We start from the raw sequence: 12,372 nt of genomic DNA on the forward strand, positions 1-12,372 counted from the left end.
AGCTGAGTGCTGGGAAATTGTCTTTATTCATTGCAATTCTGTGTAGAAGGATAGCTGGAAATTGCTCATGCAATGTAAGTCCTGTCAAACAGTTATCAAAGTTATCGTCAGTTGGACCAGCTCTGCAAGCTTTTGACCTAAATATGGCATAAACACTGGATTGTGTAACCAAATATGCATTAAATATCTTTTCCAGTGGGGAAAACATTCAGAGCATCTTCTTCTGCTTTCTTTCCTACTTGCTCATGGCATCTGCTCTTACACAGGTCAATTTAACCGCCAATGAGTTCACTGTGCTTTGAAGTAACATACAGAAAGCTGGCATTCTTGTCAGCCATCAGGAATGCTACCTTAACCCAAACCCATATAGGTAATAACACAATTTCTAATCCATGTCAGTTGCCCGATGAAGAAAAATGGAATTGCCTAGTCAAGAAAGCACATAGAAATGTTCACAAATTTAATTTTAAAAAATCAAAGCCCACTTCATATTTTGTGGAATTAAGACTATAGGAAATATGTAATAAAAATACTTTCTATAGGATTTAAAAATATGTACATATATAAACCACCTTAATTTTAATGCCCTTATGATACGGGTATCAAGTGTACAGAACATAATGGAACTTTCATGGCCTTGCCACAGCCTGGATAGAAGTCACTTGTCAGCAGCCTGAAAGGTTTGACAAACTGCAACCTAGACATACCCCACCAATTCTCCTCCTGTGGAATAAACCTGCAAATTTATACATCAGACATGCTACAGCAGGTAGGAGAAGGTGGGTGAAGGGACCAGTGGACAAATTGGACAAGACAGGAGTTACAGCCTTTGCATCCTTTCCCACTGCCTCAGCCAAAAGCATCTCCAAGTGGCTGTCTGGATATGCATTGATCCATTCATTCAATCAAACCTCCTCCAGTTCATTGCTCTTCTGGCTGGAAGGGACCCAGCCAGCACAGAGCTATCCCAAAATCAGAACTATATAGCATTCTAGCTGACAAAGAATAGACCTGTGTATTCTCTTCTGCACACAGCGATGAGCTTTGAAGTCTCTACATCCCAACATGGAATGTTCTTGTTTGAGCCAAATGATCTGGTACAGCTTGAAAAGGATCAGATCCAGATGGCCTATAGTGTTTTGAGATTTATTTCATTTGCAATTGAGGTCTCTCCTAACCAGACTGAATTATAATTAATCAATTGGCATGCTTAGAACAGATTTGCAGAATGACTCTCACAGCTCAAGAGTCTGCTGGTGGAAGTTTGAGAGCACCTTAAGTGTAGCTGGCAGAGGCTGCCCAGCAGCCTCATGGTGGCAGAACCGCAAGCAGAGCCATGTTTGAAAAAGAGGAGTGACCCTCCTTGCAGTGGAGAAGGAAATCACAGACTCAGTTGCACGTTTATTTAAACATTTAAACAGCTTGTCTATATTGATTAGCATTGAAGGTAAGCTTTGCAGAAATAACTGGGAGGGGAAAACCCACCCCACCCTTAAAGCATTCAGGGGGGCCAACTAGAATAAAATATTTGGAGGGGGGACAGGTAATCCCTGTCCCACATAATCAATCACATGACACAGTACACATACACCATTTGAATGGCAATGCCCATTAGCTGGGGGTGGGGCTCAAAGACCTCTCAGCCCCTAGGAGTTGGCTCCTATGAAAACTATTAAGGCCCCCCTTAATTTTAAGGTGTTAAAGGTAAAAGTGGATGGCTTCTAAGGTGAATGGGAAAAAATGGGTAGCCTTTATCATTGGTTTCATGGTGTATCAGTCAATTAGATTTAAGTGTAATAATAACAAACTTTAAGAGACAGAGATTCAGGTAGGTAGCCGTGTTGGTCTGACGCAGTCAAAATAAATATAAAAATATTAAAAAATGTCCAGTAGCACCTTAGAGACCAAGTAAGTTTGTTCTGGTATAAGCTTTCATGTGCATGCACACGAAAGGTATCTGAAGAAGTGTGCATGCACACAAAAGCTTATACTAGAACAAACTTAGTTGGTCTATAAGGTGCTACTGGACAATTATTATTGTTATTGTTGTTGTTGTTGTTGTTGTTGTTGTTGTTGTTATGAGATAAAGATATTCTGATTGCCAGCATATATTTAAGTAAAGTTGGATTGCATTCTGGAAATGTTGGAAGAGGACTAGAAAGTTTGCATTTTAATTTTACATTAGAATCCCTTATCTTTGTCTGGAAACCAGAGTTTGCCACATGCCACAAGGTCTTACTGAAATCACTGTGTTCATGCTGAGACTTCTGTCTGCATGGCCAAGACAGAGCGCACATGTTTTTCTATATCTTGCTCTTCCTTGGGAAGCTCAGACTGGCTTCCATGCAGCTCTCTGGTGGTCTGCCAAGCCCAAACCTAAAGCAACAAATGCTAACTGACAATATTGGGGGTCCAGCGTCCAGACCATTCATTGGGCCCAGGCTCAAGCAGCTTTCATATCCGCTCAATTTGTCTCAACTGGATTTTTTTTTTATTACCCTGAGAGGAACATGGCATATGGACCATCGTGTTTATGCAGACTTTAAATGCATAAACATAGAACAGTCAATGATGGTCTTGAACTCATAATGTCCCTTCTGGGCTGTAAGAGAGGAGAGGAGAGGAGAGGAGAGGAGAGGAGAGGAGAGGAGAGGAGAGGAGAGGTGTATGCTGTGAAGTCACCAGCATCACTGCCTGGAGCACTAAACCTGGCTTTATACTTTAAGGTAGGTAGCATGAGAGTTTGCTTGCTTTAAGGAGTTAGCATATGGGATCTGGCCTCCTACAGAGGACAGCTTCTCACTGAGCTTTCGGTTGATCAGCTCTATGTGTCTGGTGTTCTTCCTGGATTGCCTGAGCGACCGCTTGACTTTCTTGACTCGGTCTCGCAGCTGCTTGTTGCGCTTCTCCAGGCTGGCCACCTTTTGCTGGAGCTGCTTCACGTGTTCTTCTTCGTCAAACAAGGCTTTTTGGACTGAAGAGCACATGAGCTGAAATGACATGCACAGAATGACTTCTTTTAAGAAACAATTCCAGAAATCAGTTGATGGGGGACCAATGGGCATATCCTGGCAACCCTGTTCTTTTACAAAGGGGTTCTGTAGCCAGCTCCCAGTAGATTCCCATCTGTTTTAGTGATGAAAAGGTGGCAGTGGCATTTTTGAATGGGAGCCAAGCTCCACTCCAACCCACAGTAGCCACTCAACATTTTAATTTACCCAAAATGTCATGCTCCAGCCCATAGATCTATGAAAGCTATAGATTTTATAACTCTACAGGCAGGTCTCAGACGAAGGTGTGCTCTACCAACCCACGTTCCCAGCATGTCCACACTCCTGTCTCAGCAACATCTATGCTGACTTGGTCATGAACACAGAATGGAAGATGGCAGGATTCCCAAGGATGTGCTCTAGAGGTGTGAAGGGAATCTGCTGTCCCTTGAAGGCAGCAGCAGTGCCTGGAGACAGGGAGGTAGGTCATGTAGCAGGTCAGGTCAGCTGTGACCAGAGGAGGAATAACTGCTGGGAGGAGCACAGAGAGAAGAAATGCCATGGTACACCTGCATCAGCACAACCAGATGCCTTCAGCTGCCCCACCTGCAGATAAAACATGTCTCTCCCGCATCAGTCTCTACAGCCACAGCAGGTGCTGAAAAGGTGCACTCTTCCATTGTCGCCCAAGACCGACAGGGTGCCAACAACATAAGGCAGGTCATAGACATTTTTGCTGTGTCTGCCATGACAGCAGCAGCAGCAGCCAGGGGGAATAAATGTGTAGCCACATGGGCATTGGCAGCCTTGTGCAGAGGGGCTCCTAAAGTCTGGCACCAGGCTTCCCTAAAGTTACTGATCAGCTCTGCGCCACACTTGGCTTCCTCAGCGTGGCAGCCTCAGGGGCTCTCAGTTCATTCACTAAGGAGAAAGAGGAAGAAGAGGAAGGAAATGAATGGTGAAGAAGGGAACCCAAGAGGCCACAGCCCAATGTTTAGAGGCTTGGAAAGCGCAGGGACCCCTGGAGGGAAATCAGGCCAGGAGCCAACAAAGTATTTCAAACTACACCGTAAGGAGAGGTTCTGAGAGCAACTTGCAAGTGAAATAGGGAGTATTAATAGCCAAAAAATTAAACAAATGCTCCAACAGTGTCTCAAGCACAAAGCAACCACCTCTGCAGCCACCTACTGCTGTGACTCATTCTGTTCTGTATTACTTTTCTCTATAATTGCCATATGATTCATTTCTTTCTCTGTTTTTATTTTGCACTCCTCTGGCATGCTCTCAGGGAGTTTCCTGTTAAATATGTATGTGTACACACACACACACACACACACACAATTAAATAGTAGTGCAATTCAAGGTGGAAATGCATGTTACAAGGAACATGTGGCTGCTGCTGTAAACAGCACCCCAGAGTTAAATTCTGGTGGTCAGTTGCAAAGGGGACTCTGAGATCTAATTTGCACATTTTATTTGAGAATTATTTTTTATTCTGTGTAATAAGAAAATTTTGGTGGATTTGATCATGGTTTTAGTGCATATGTAGCAACTGCTTTCCCCCTTCTCCTTCTTTGGATAATGCCATCGTCTTTGGGTAGCACAACAAAAGTTTATCTGAGTTAAATTCTCCCCCTCCTGCCCAGCAACATATAGAAAGAAAATCGCCCTGTGTTTTGACGCCATCAATCAGAGGGGGCAGTTCCACACCCCAGCCCCTCCCCCGCAGCAAAAGCTGCCAGGGTGGGCAACAGCCATAGGAGCCAACTCCTAGGGGCTGAGGGGACTTTGGCCCCCCCAATAAAATATTGGGCCAGCCCCCCAAGTTGATGAGCATTGCCATTCAAATGGTGTGTGTGCACTATATCGTGTGATTGATTATGCAGGCTGGGACTCACCTGGCCCCTTAAATATTTTATTCAAGTTGGCCCCCCTGATCACCCTCCTGCCCCATCTGACAGGCCTGCACTCGCCCGTTTGTGGTGGGGGACAATCACTCTCCACTCCTCTCCCTCTGCGTCCGCTACTGTTGACAGGCAAGCGCTGGCCATGGGGCATGGAGGGTGACTTTCATCCTCCACACTCCCTGCCATCGACGGGCGAGGGCAGGTGCGCCAGGTGGAGGTGGAACAGGTCACGTGGCGCCCTCAATTGGGGGGCAAGTCAGCACCCCTAGTTTGGGGAGTTTCATTTCAAGGTAAGGGGACAGGCAAGTGCCAGACTGCAAAATTCCCCTGGTGATTCCCTTTAATAGTTTGAGATGTACCGTTCTATGAACTCATCATTATTAATTGTTCTCATTATAACCAGATTAATCTGGGAGAGAATTCTTCTGGAAAAGTGTGTGTGTGAAAAACAGAAAGTCACACTTAGTATATTAAGCTGTATTGGCCATGTGACATTTAATCAACTGTTGTGTAGGTGTGAAAAATTACTGCTGGTGGTGCTTTAGTCAGTTTTATACTTCATGCTACAGTTTAATCTCTCCCCCCCCGCCCCCCACTTACTGCCTGCCTTCCTACCAATTTCTCAGCAATTCAGATAGGCACCCTTTGGCTAAGAGATTGTGCCAACCCAAATCTCTTGCTGTGATGATGAATAATTGCATGTTATCCTGCCTATTTTTTCATTCATTGTTTTGTAATATTTTCTTACAAGCCGAATGGGTTGGGGAGGGCAAGATATTTGTTTGCCTTGAAAAAGAACCATCAGCTAACAATCCTCTTGTATGAAAAGACTGGCCAGAACTGCCATCCACAGTTGACGGCTTCAATTTGAGTCCCTATTACTAATCTGTTCTGAGTGCTCTGCATAAATAAAGCATTTCGTCCACTACTTCCAGCCGCTGCCTTTGAAGGCAAGACCCAAGGACATGGTGTTTCACGTGTGTGTGTGTGCGCAAGAGTATGTCAAATATTTTCTAACAATGCATGCCCATTTCAAGGAAAATCTGACTCAGACAAGGTTAATTTGCCCCCTCTAAACCCGCTGCATAAAACATATGTTCTCTCCCTATAAAGCTATTTTTTTAAGAATTGCCATAAACATTTATTTGCAAAAACTTCTATACTACCAACGTACATTAAAATGGCATGATTGTGAATAGCATAAAATCAACAATAAATTGCATCAATAAATAAATAAGTCACAGATCAGCAGATCAGTTTAATACATCAACATATCTGGATTGCCCCTCAGAGAAAGCTTGTGTCAGCACATTTTAAGCAGGCTCCTAAATTTCAGACTTAGGCTGCTGGGGAAGGAACTCCTGAGGAAGTCCATTCCACTGTCGAACAGAATGTTCCTCCTGATGTTTAGTCTCAGTCTCCCTTCTTGTAACCTGATGCCATGGGTTCGAGATCTACCCTCCCTGGGGAGGTTCCTCCCCTAGTTCCTTCCCCCGCAGCCTGAGGCTCCACCGCCTTGCCTCTCATGGCTCGGCCTGTTCTCAGAGAGCGCTGGATTTGGGTGGCTCTCTGCCCCAGCCTCTTCCTGCTCACTACACCCTGTTGCCTCTTCCGCCCCCCCCCCAGCCTGCTCCCCTTTCTGCTTTTGACTGCTCCTTCTTGTCCCACCCCCCATCTGAGCTGTGAGCCTTCTTCCCCTGGCGCCTCCCTCTGCATCCAGCCAGTCCCTGACCGGCAATCTCTCTCTGTCTCTTTCTCTCAGATCATATTCCTTTAGGATGATTTATATCTGCATCAAGTTCAAAGGCAACTGGAAGCTTTTGGATCTTTTTGTGGGTTATATGTAAAAAATTAATAATCGGTTCCATATATTTATAAGGATGGTGCTTTCTATAAGATTGCAATGAAGGGAACATTTGAGAGTTGTTCTCATTTTCCTGGGTTTCTCTGGCTGGAGGATTCCCAATAATTTTCTGCTTCTGTGTATATTGCTGGAAAATGTGAGTATCATTTGCAAGTTTTGGCTAGCATGCCTATTGGCTTACCAAGATTCACTGACTCAGCAGAAAAGAAAAATTGTGGGGTGGAGAAACTCTCCCTTCATCTCTCTCCTCTGTTCATAAAAACTTGCTAGAAACTCTTTTTTAAATTATCTAAAAAGCACTGTGTTCAGCAGGCTTTGGGTTTTTTGGTGTGGTTTTTTTAAAAGCCTCTCTAGAAAAAGAACTAATTCATTTAAAAGTATGATATTTGCTTCACTCGAATATTTCAGTGCCTGGTGAGTTTCAGTTCAATGCAGAAGAAGTATTAAAATGGTCCAAGGCCATAATTTCAAATGGGGAGCAGGGTTAGTAAGACTAAATGCAAAGAAGCTGAAAGACCCACTGCATACATTCAAGATTAAATTTGGGGGGGGGGGGAGGTTCTGAATTTCTTCTCGTAATTTTTCTGTTTTCATAGAAATATTGTCAAGAGACATTAAATAGTTTAAACACAAAGGGGTCATGTGTCATTTGTTTTTCCAAGGCTACTCCAGTCAGAATCGCACTTAGGCTGCGATCTTACTCAGTCTTTTCATCGGAGAAAGCCCCATCAAACAGAGTGACGCTTATTTTCAAGTAAGGATTAGGATTGCCTCATAAGAAAATCTGCAGAGGGGAGTCATATTCTCTTGAGGAAACACAGCACAATAATCTTGTAGCATGTTAACAAGATTAATTGTAATATAAACATCGGATGAAGTGGACTCAGTCCACAAAAGTTTTCAATCGGCTGGTTTTTGAGATGTCTCAAGACTCTTCTTCTCTTAACAACTGTCATTTCTCAGCTTTGCTGCAGTGTTGCAAGTCTGAGAGACTTTAGTGATTGGGATACAGTAGGCCAGGCATGAGAAAGGATGTTTCTGTGCATCTGCTTAGGCCTGAAGCTAAATGGTTGATGCCTTTCATTATATGTATATCTATTTGTTGAGACATGTAATCCTAGAATTTCCTTGGGAAATAAATTGTGTTTGTGTGTGTGTGTGCACAATGAAAGGTTTGGGATACAGTTTATGAACAATTAGATTGTGGCATATATATTCCACGCTCTCACACATACAGAGCTACCTTCTCTGTTGCACTGTGCAGTTTGAGTCGAATGGAACAGTAGGTAAGCCACAGGCTAGACTGTAGCATTACCTTCAGATTGTATGTCACCAAAACCTTTAAGTCTGCTTAAAAGGCATACTGTAGAATGTTCTTGAGGTGTATTTGTGTGTGAGAGAGAAATCTGTCCCAGTTCACTTTTTGAACCAAGACAGGAAAAGATATACTACATTATCTCTTTGACTTCATGCCCAGGTTTGGGGACCAGGGAGTACAGATCTTCATGTGACTCTCTCTGGGGATCTCTCCCAGGCTGTCTCTCCCTCAGAAAAAGGAGTCATAAACCAGATATTTATCTCCCCACTTTACAGGGTTGAATTTCTCATTCCTAGGCTGTGCTCATGCTCCCATTTACTCTGAATCCAGTGTGCTCCAACTGCTGCTTTGGAAAGCAGTGTACTGTACACATGAGATAAACATAATCCATATTTTTCTGTATCCATCCTTTCATGTTTTAAATGAAATACTATGTTTTGATTCATTTTTCCCAACCTAGCTTTGGTCCAAATTGGAAAAAAGAATAACCTTGTAGTGCTTTAAGCCAGTGAATTGTACACAGCTGTGTTGTGGAGACACCTTACAATAAATACCACCATCAGAATGGCATTGGAAAAGCCAGATCCTGGCAGAAAGGGAGACCAGACACAAGTTTGGTGAGTTTTTACAATTGCCCTATGATCAGGCAAGGTGAGGAGGAAGAGGGTTGTGAGCCCTGCTCCCAGTGACCACCACACACATGGCCAGCAAATGAAAGGCTTCTAGGCATGCCCAGTTCTTTTGCCTGGTGGGGGGTGCTCTGAATGAGCCCGTCATCCTCCCTCATGGGAATGGGTGTCACATGCTTAGAGCACATTAACAACGCACACAGATGGCAGAAAGTGTACATGAATGCTGCAAGGGGGGGGGGGTTGGCCTGCATGGTTCCATAGGCCCCTCAAGCTTGCTTTCAGTGTGTGCAGGGGCATGCAGGGTATTTCCGATACCCCCCCCCATTATATGTTGCTACTGTTGTCTTCAGAATGCTGGAGAGTTCTCCAATAGGTATATTCTCTGGGTGAACTCTTGTTCTTAAAAATGCTTTCAAAAAGAAATAAGCACCTTTGTACAGAGTGAAATGATATACCATTTAAAGCACAATATTAGAAGATTACCCTCCGCTTTTAAAATCCAGTTTATAGTTCAGGAGCCATGTGAAAGGAAGCAAGTACAGTGGTACCTCGGGTTAAGAACTTAATTCGTTCTGGAGGTCTGTTCTTAACCTGAATCTGTTCTTAACCTGAAGGACCACTTTAGCTAATGGGGCCTCCTGCTGCCACGCGATTTCTGTTCTCTTCCTGAAGCAAAGTTCTTAACCCGAGGTACTATTTCTGGGTTAGCGGAGTCTGTAACCTGAAGCGCCTGTAAACTGAAGTGTCTGTAACCCGAGGTACCACTGTAATCTGATTTGCACAGAGCCCAACTGGATTCCCTTTGAGCCTATTTTGAATTTGTGCTAGGTTAATCTCAAGTTGGTAGAACATAGTTTCCCGGCCTCACCATTTCACAGAGCAAATTTCATCCCTAAAAGCTTTTTCAAGTACTTTATTAGTTTAATTTGCTGCAGGTACAAAGCACATACTTTCCCCCAGGTGGCTGCCATGGCCCTTTGAGCATATATGGTTTACGACATGTAAAGCTGCCTTGAGAGCAGGCTGGCACTTGCGTATGCTTTATCTTCTGCTTAGAATGATTGCTGTGCACCACTTGTGCATGTTTTTGCAATTATCACATCATGAAGAAACCTGGAGAGAGGGAAAGAGAGGCTTTACCAGGAGTTTCAACAACCCATTAGCATGCTGCAGTCCTGAATTTTGTTTATGCAATCAATATCTGAAGGCAGGAACACAAGGAAAAGTGATTATCAGGACAGAAAGATCTCTAGGAATTAAAATGAAGGGAAGTGTGCCACTTTTTCATTGGCTGCACACAGACAAGCAGCCCCATGGCAGTTCATATTTCATAGTTTGGCACCAAATTCTCCCATGTCATTCACTGTAAAAGGAGGGAGGGATGCACACCATAGTTTCTTCCTGTCACTGTACGGGAGGAGGAGTTCACTTAGCTCAATAAAGATAAACCTCAGTAGAGAACTGTTTACACTAATGATAGTTGGTGTGGTTTTCCATGTGACTGCCCTGACTTCTCAGAAACATGGGAGTTCCTTCATTCACCTTTCCAAGGGCATTCTGTACCAGGGCTGCACCCCACAAGCCCACCAACTCCCCTTACCAAACTCCCTCCTCCCTTTACACCTCACCAAAACCATCTCCTCCCCTTAGAGCTCACCCCTCCCCTCCCTTCTTGCCAAAACTGCTGCTCCTTCCTGGCTTAGACCATGCTAAAGCTCTGCAGCTTCTCTGGGACGCCTGCTTCCTTGCTCACCTGCCCAGCCCTCTCCCCCTCTGGGCTTCCCAAGCACCTGCTGCCACTGAGGTCAGCCTGAAAAGGAAGCCTAGAAAGAATACTAATGTTATTTTCTACAGATACCTATCCAACTTTGGAAATTCTTTGCCACAGCCTTTTCCTTGTGTCAAGGAGTTCCAGCCAGATGAGCAGGGTATATTGTTATTGTTATTATGCTTAAAGCTTAAGCAAAAGCCTTATCCAAAAGGTGGGTTTTGAGAAGGGATTTGAAGATGCACGTTCAAGGGATGAGTTCCATGCCAAGAGGTCAAAGATGTCGAGCAAAGGACTTGTGGCATTTAGGGTGGTACCATGAGAAAGGCAGGAGTCATGGGCAGGTATAGAATGAGAGTCCAAGACAGAAAGACTGGCTGCAGTGTGGAGGGCTTTGCAAGGGAAGGACAAAAGTCTTGTGCTGGGAATAGGTAGTAATTGTTTGCTTTTGCTGAGGATCTAACAAACAAGCACAGTTAACAAAAACCCATTTCACTTTACTGAAATTGAGTCGCATACTGTTTATTCTAGTGGTGTTAGATGTATACAATACTTAGAAAATTTATCAGTAAAGAAATAGATGTCTATGATGCTGTGCTTGGAAATCAGAAATACATAAGCCCCAAACCAGAAAAATCCTTGCGGAGAAGCCCCATCTGTTAGATAGTTGCTAAAGGGCTCAAAGGTGCAACGGACATGCTGTGGATTGAGGTCACAGTCATACAGTAAGAGCGCTGGAGGAAGCTTGGAACAGAAAGGTCTGTGCCTGGAAACCTTTCTCTGCAACAGAACATCATTTCAGCCTGACAACAGGAAAGAAGGCAATGCACTGAAAAGGAGACCTTGTGAGTTAGAAATAGGCTTGCTTGGCAAAGTGGAATTCCCGCCTTGTTCACAGCAGACTGAAACTGGTGGACTTGATAACATCCCATCAAAGCAACAGCTTGCAAATGAGAATTCTCTCAGCCTTACTGACAAAGATTCAGGGCACAAACGCATCACAATTGCTTACGCAACATATATTAGTTTAAAAGTCATTCCTGCTCCTCCAAGTGGTTCTTGAATGGAAGTCTCAGCACCTGAGCAGAGCTACAGTCCCAAGGGTGGCTTTAATACTTATTGTATTGTGTTTATTGTTTTTACACATTACCCTTCAGTACGGAAATTATCAGGGCATCTTACAGAATTAAAATTTAAAGAAGTAAAAATAAAACACGCTTCAGTGAAACAATGCAAAGATAAAGCAGGGGATGGAAAGAGCTTTGTTTCCAGATGTGTGACTGTAGGAAAGTTACCTTTCCAGTGCAATCCTATTTATCACAGACTTGTAGAGTTAGAAGGGACCCCAGGGGTCATTTAGCTCAACCCCCTGCAATGCAGGAGGATGTCCAACCTCTACTGAATTCAATGAAACATTTTCCCAGCAGTCAGGGCAGTGCTTGGGAAATTCATTTTAAATTGGAATTAGGGCAAGTTCAAGTTCATCCTGCCAAAAATAAACTAGTTCCAGTTCATACCTGCTTTTCTACATAACATTCAGGTTCAATTCAAGTTCACCCAGCTGAAACTTTTAATTCCTCAAAAGTTCATCCTTTGGGGGGGAGTAAAATAAATTTAAATATTCAGAATGTTACAAGCTGCTGTGCTAAAGTGTAGGGACCAAAAGTAAATCAGGGCCCCCATACTCATATGACCCACAGAATGTCAATGGGTGACATTCTGTTTCCATGCAATGTCTATTAAAAGGATAAAGCCTCCTTCACTTTGCTTCTGTACCTGTACTTCTTACTGCAAGCTGCTCCTGTTGGGAGAGAGCAAATCTCTTCAGCAGGGAAGATATAGGAAATGTCTCACATCCGTTCCTTCTGACTGCTTGGGAACAGCGATTAAATG

General features: G+C 43.7%; 1 protein-coding gene across 1 annotated transcript in view; it reads right to left on the reverse strand.

Moving 5' to 3' along the window:
- Nucleotides 1-1,630: 1,630 nt before the first annotated feature.
- Nucleotides 1,631-12,372, reverse strand: part of CCDC3 (coiled-coil domain containing 3) — a 57,714-nt gene continuing 46,972 nt past the window's right edge. Inside the window, exon 3 of the mRNA XM_053405757.1 lies at nt 1,631-2,990. Within this exon, the coding sequence (XP_053261732.1) occupies nt 2,715-2,990 (276 nt within the window). The 3' untranslated portion in view covers nt 1,631-2,714. The remainder of the gene's footprint in view (nt 2,991-12,372) is intronic.

The sequence above is a fragment of the Podarcis raffonei genome, chromosome 10 (genome assembly GCF_027172205.1).
Source record: "Podarcis raffonei isolate rPodRaf1 chromosome 10, rPodRaf1.pri, whole genome shotgun sequence".
Classification (NCBI taxonomy): domain Eukaryota; kingdom Metazoa; phylum Chordata; class Lepidosauria; order Squamata; family Lacertidae; genus Podarcis; species Podarcis raffonei.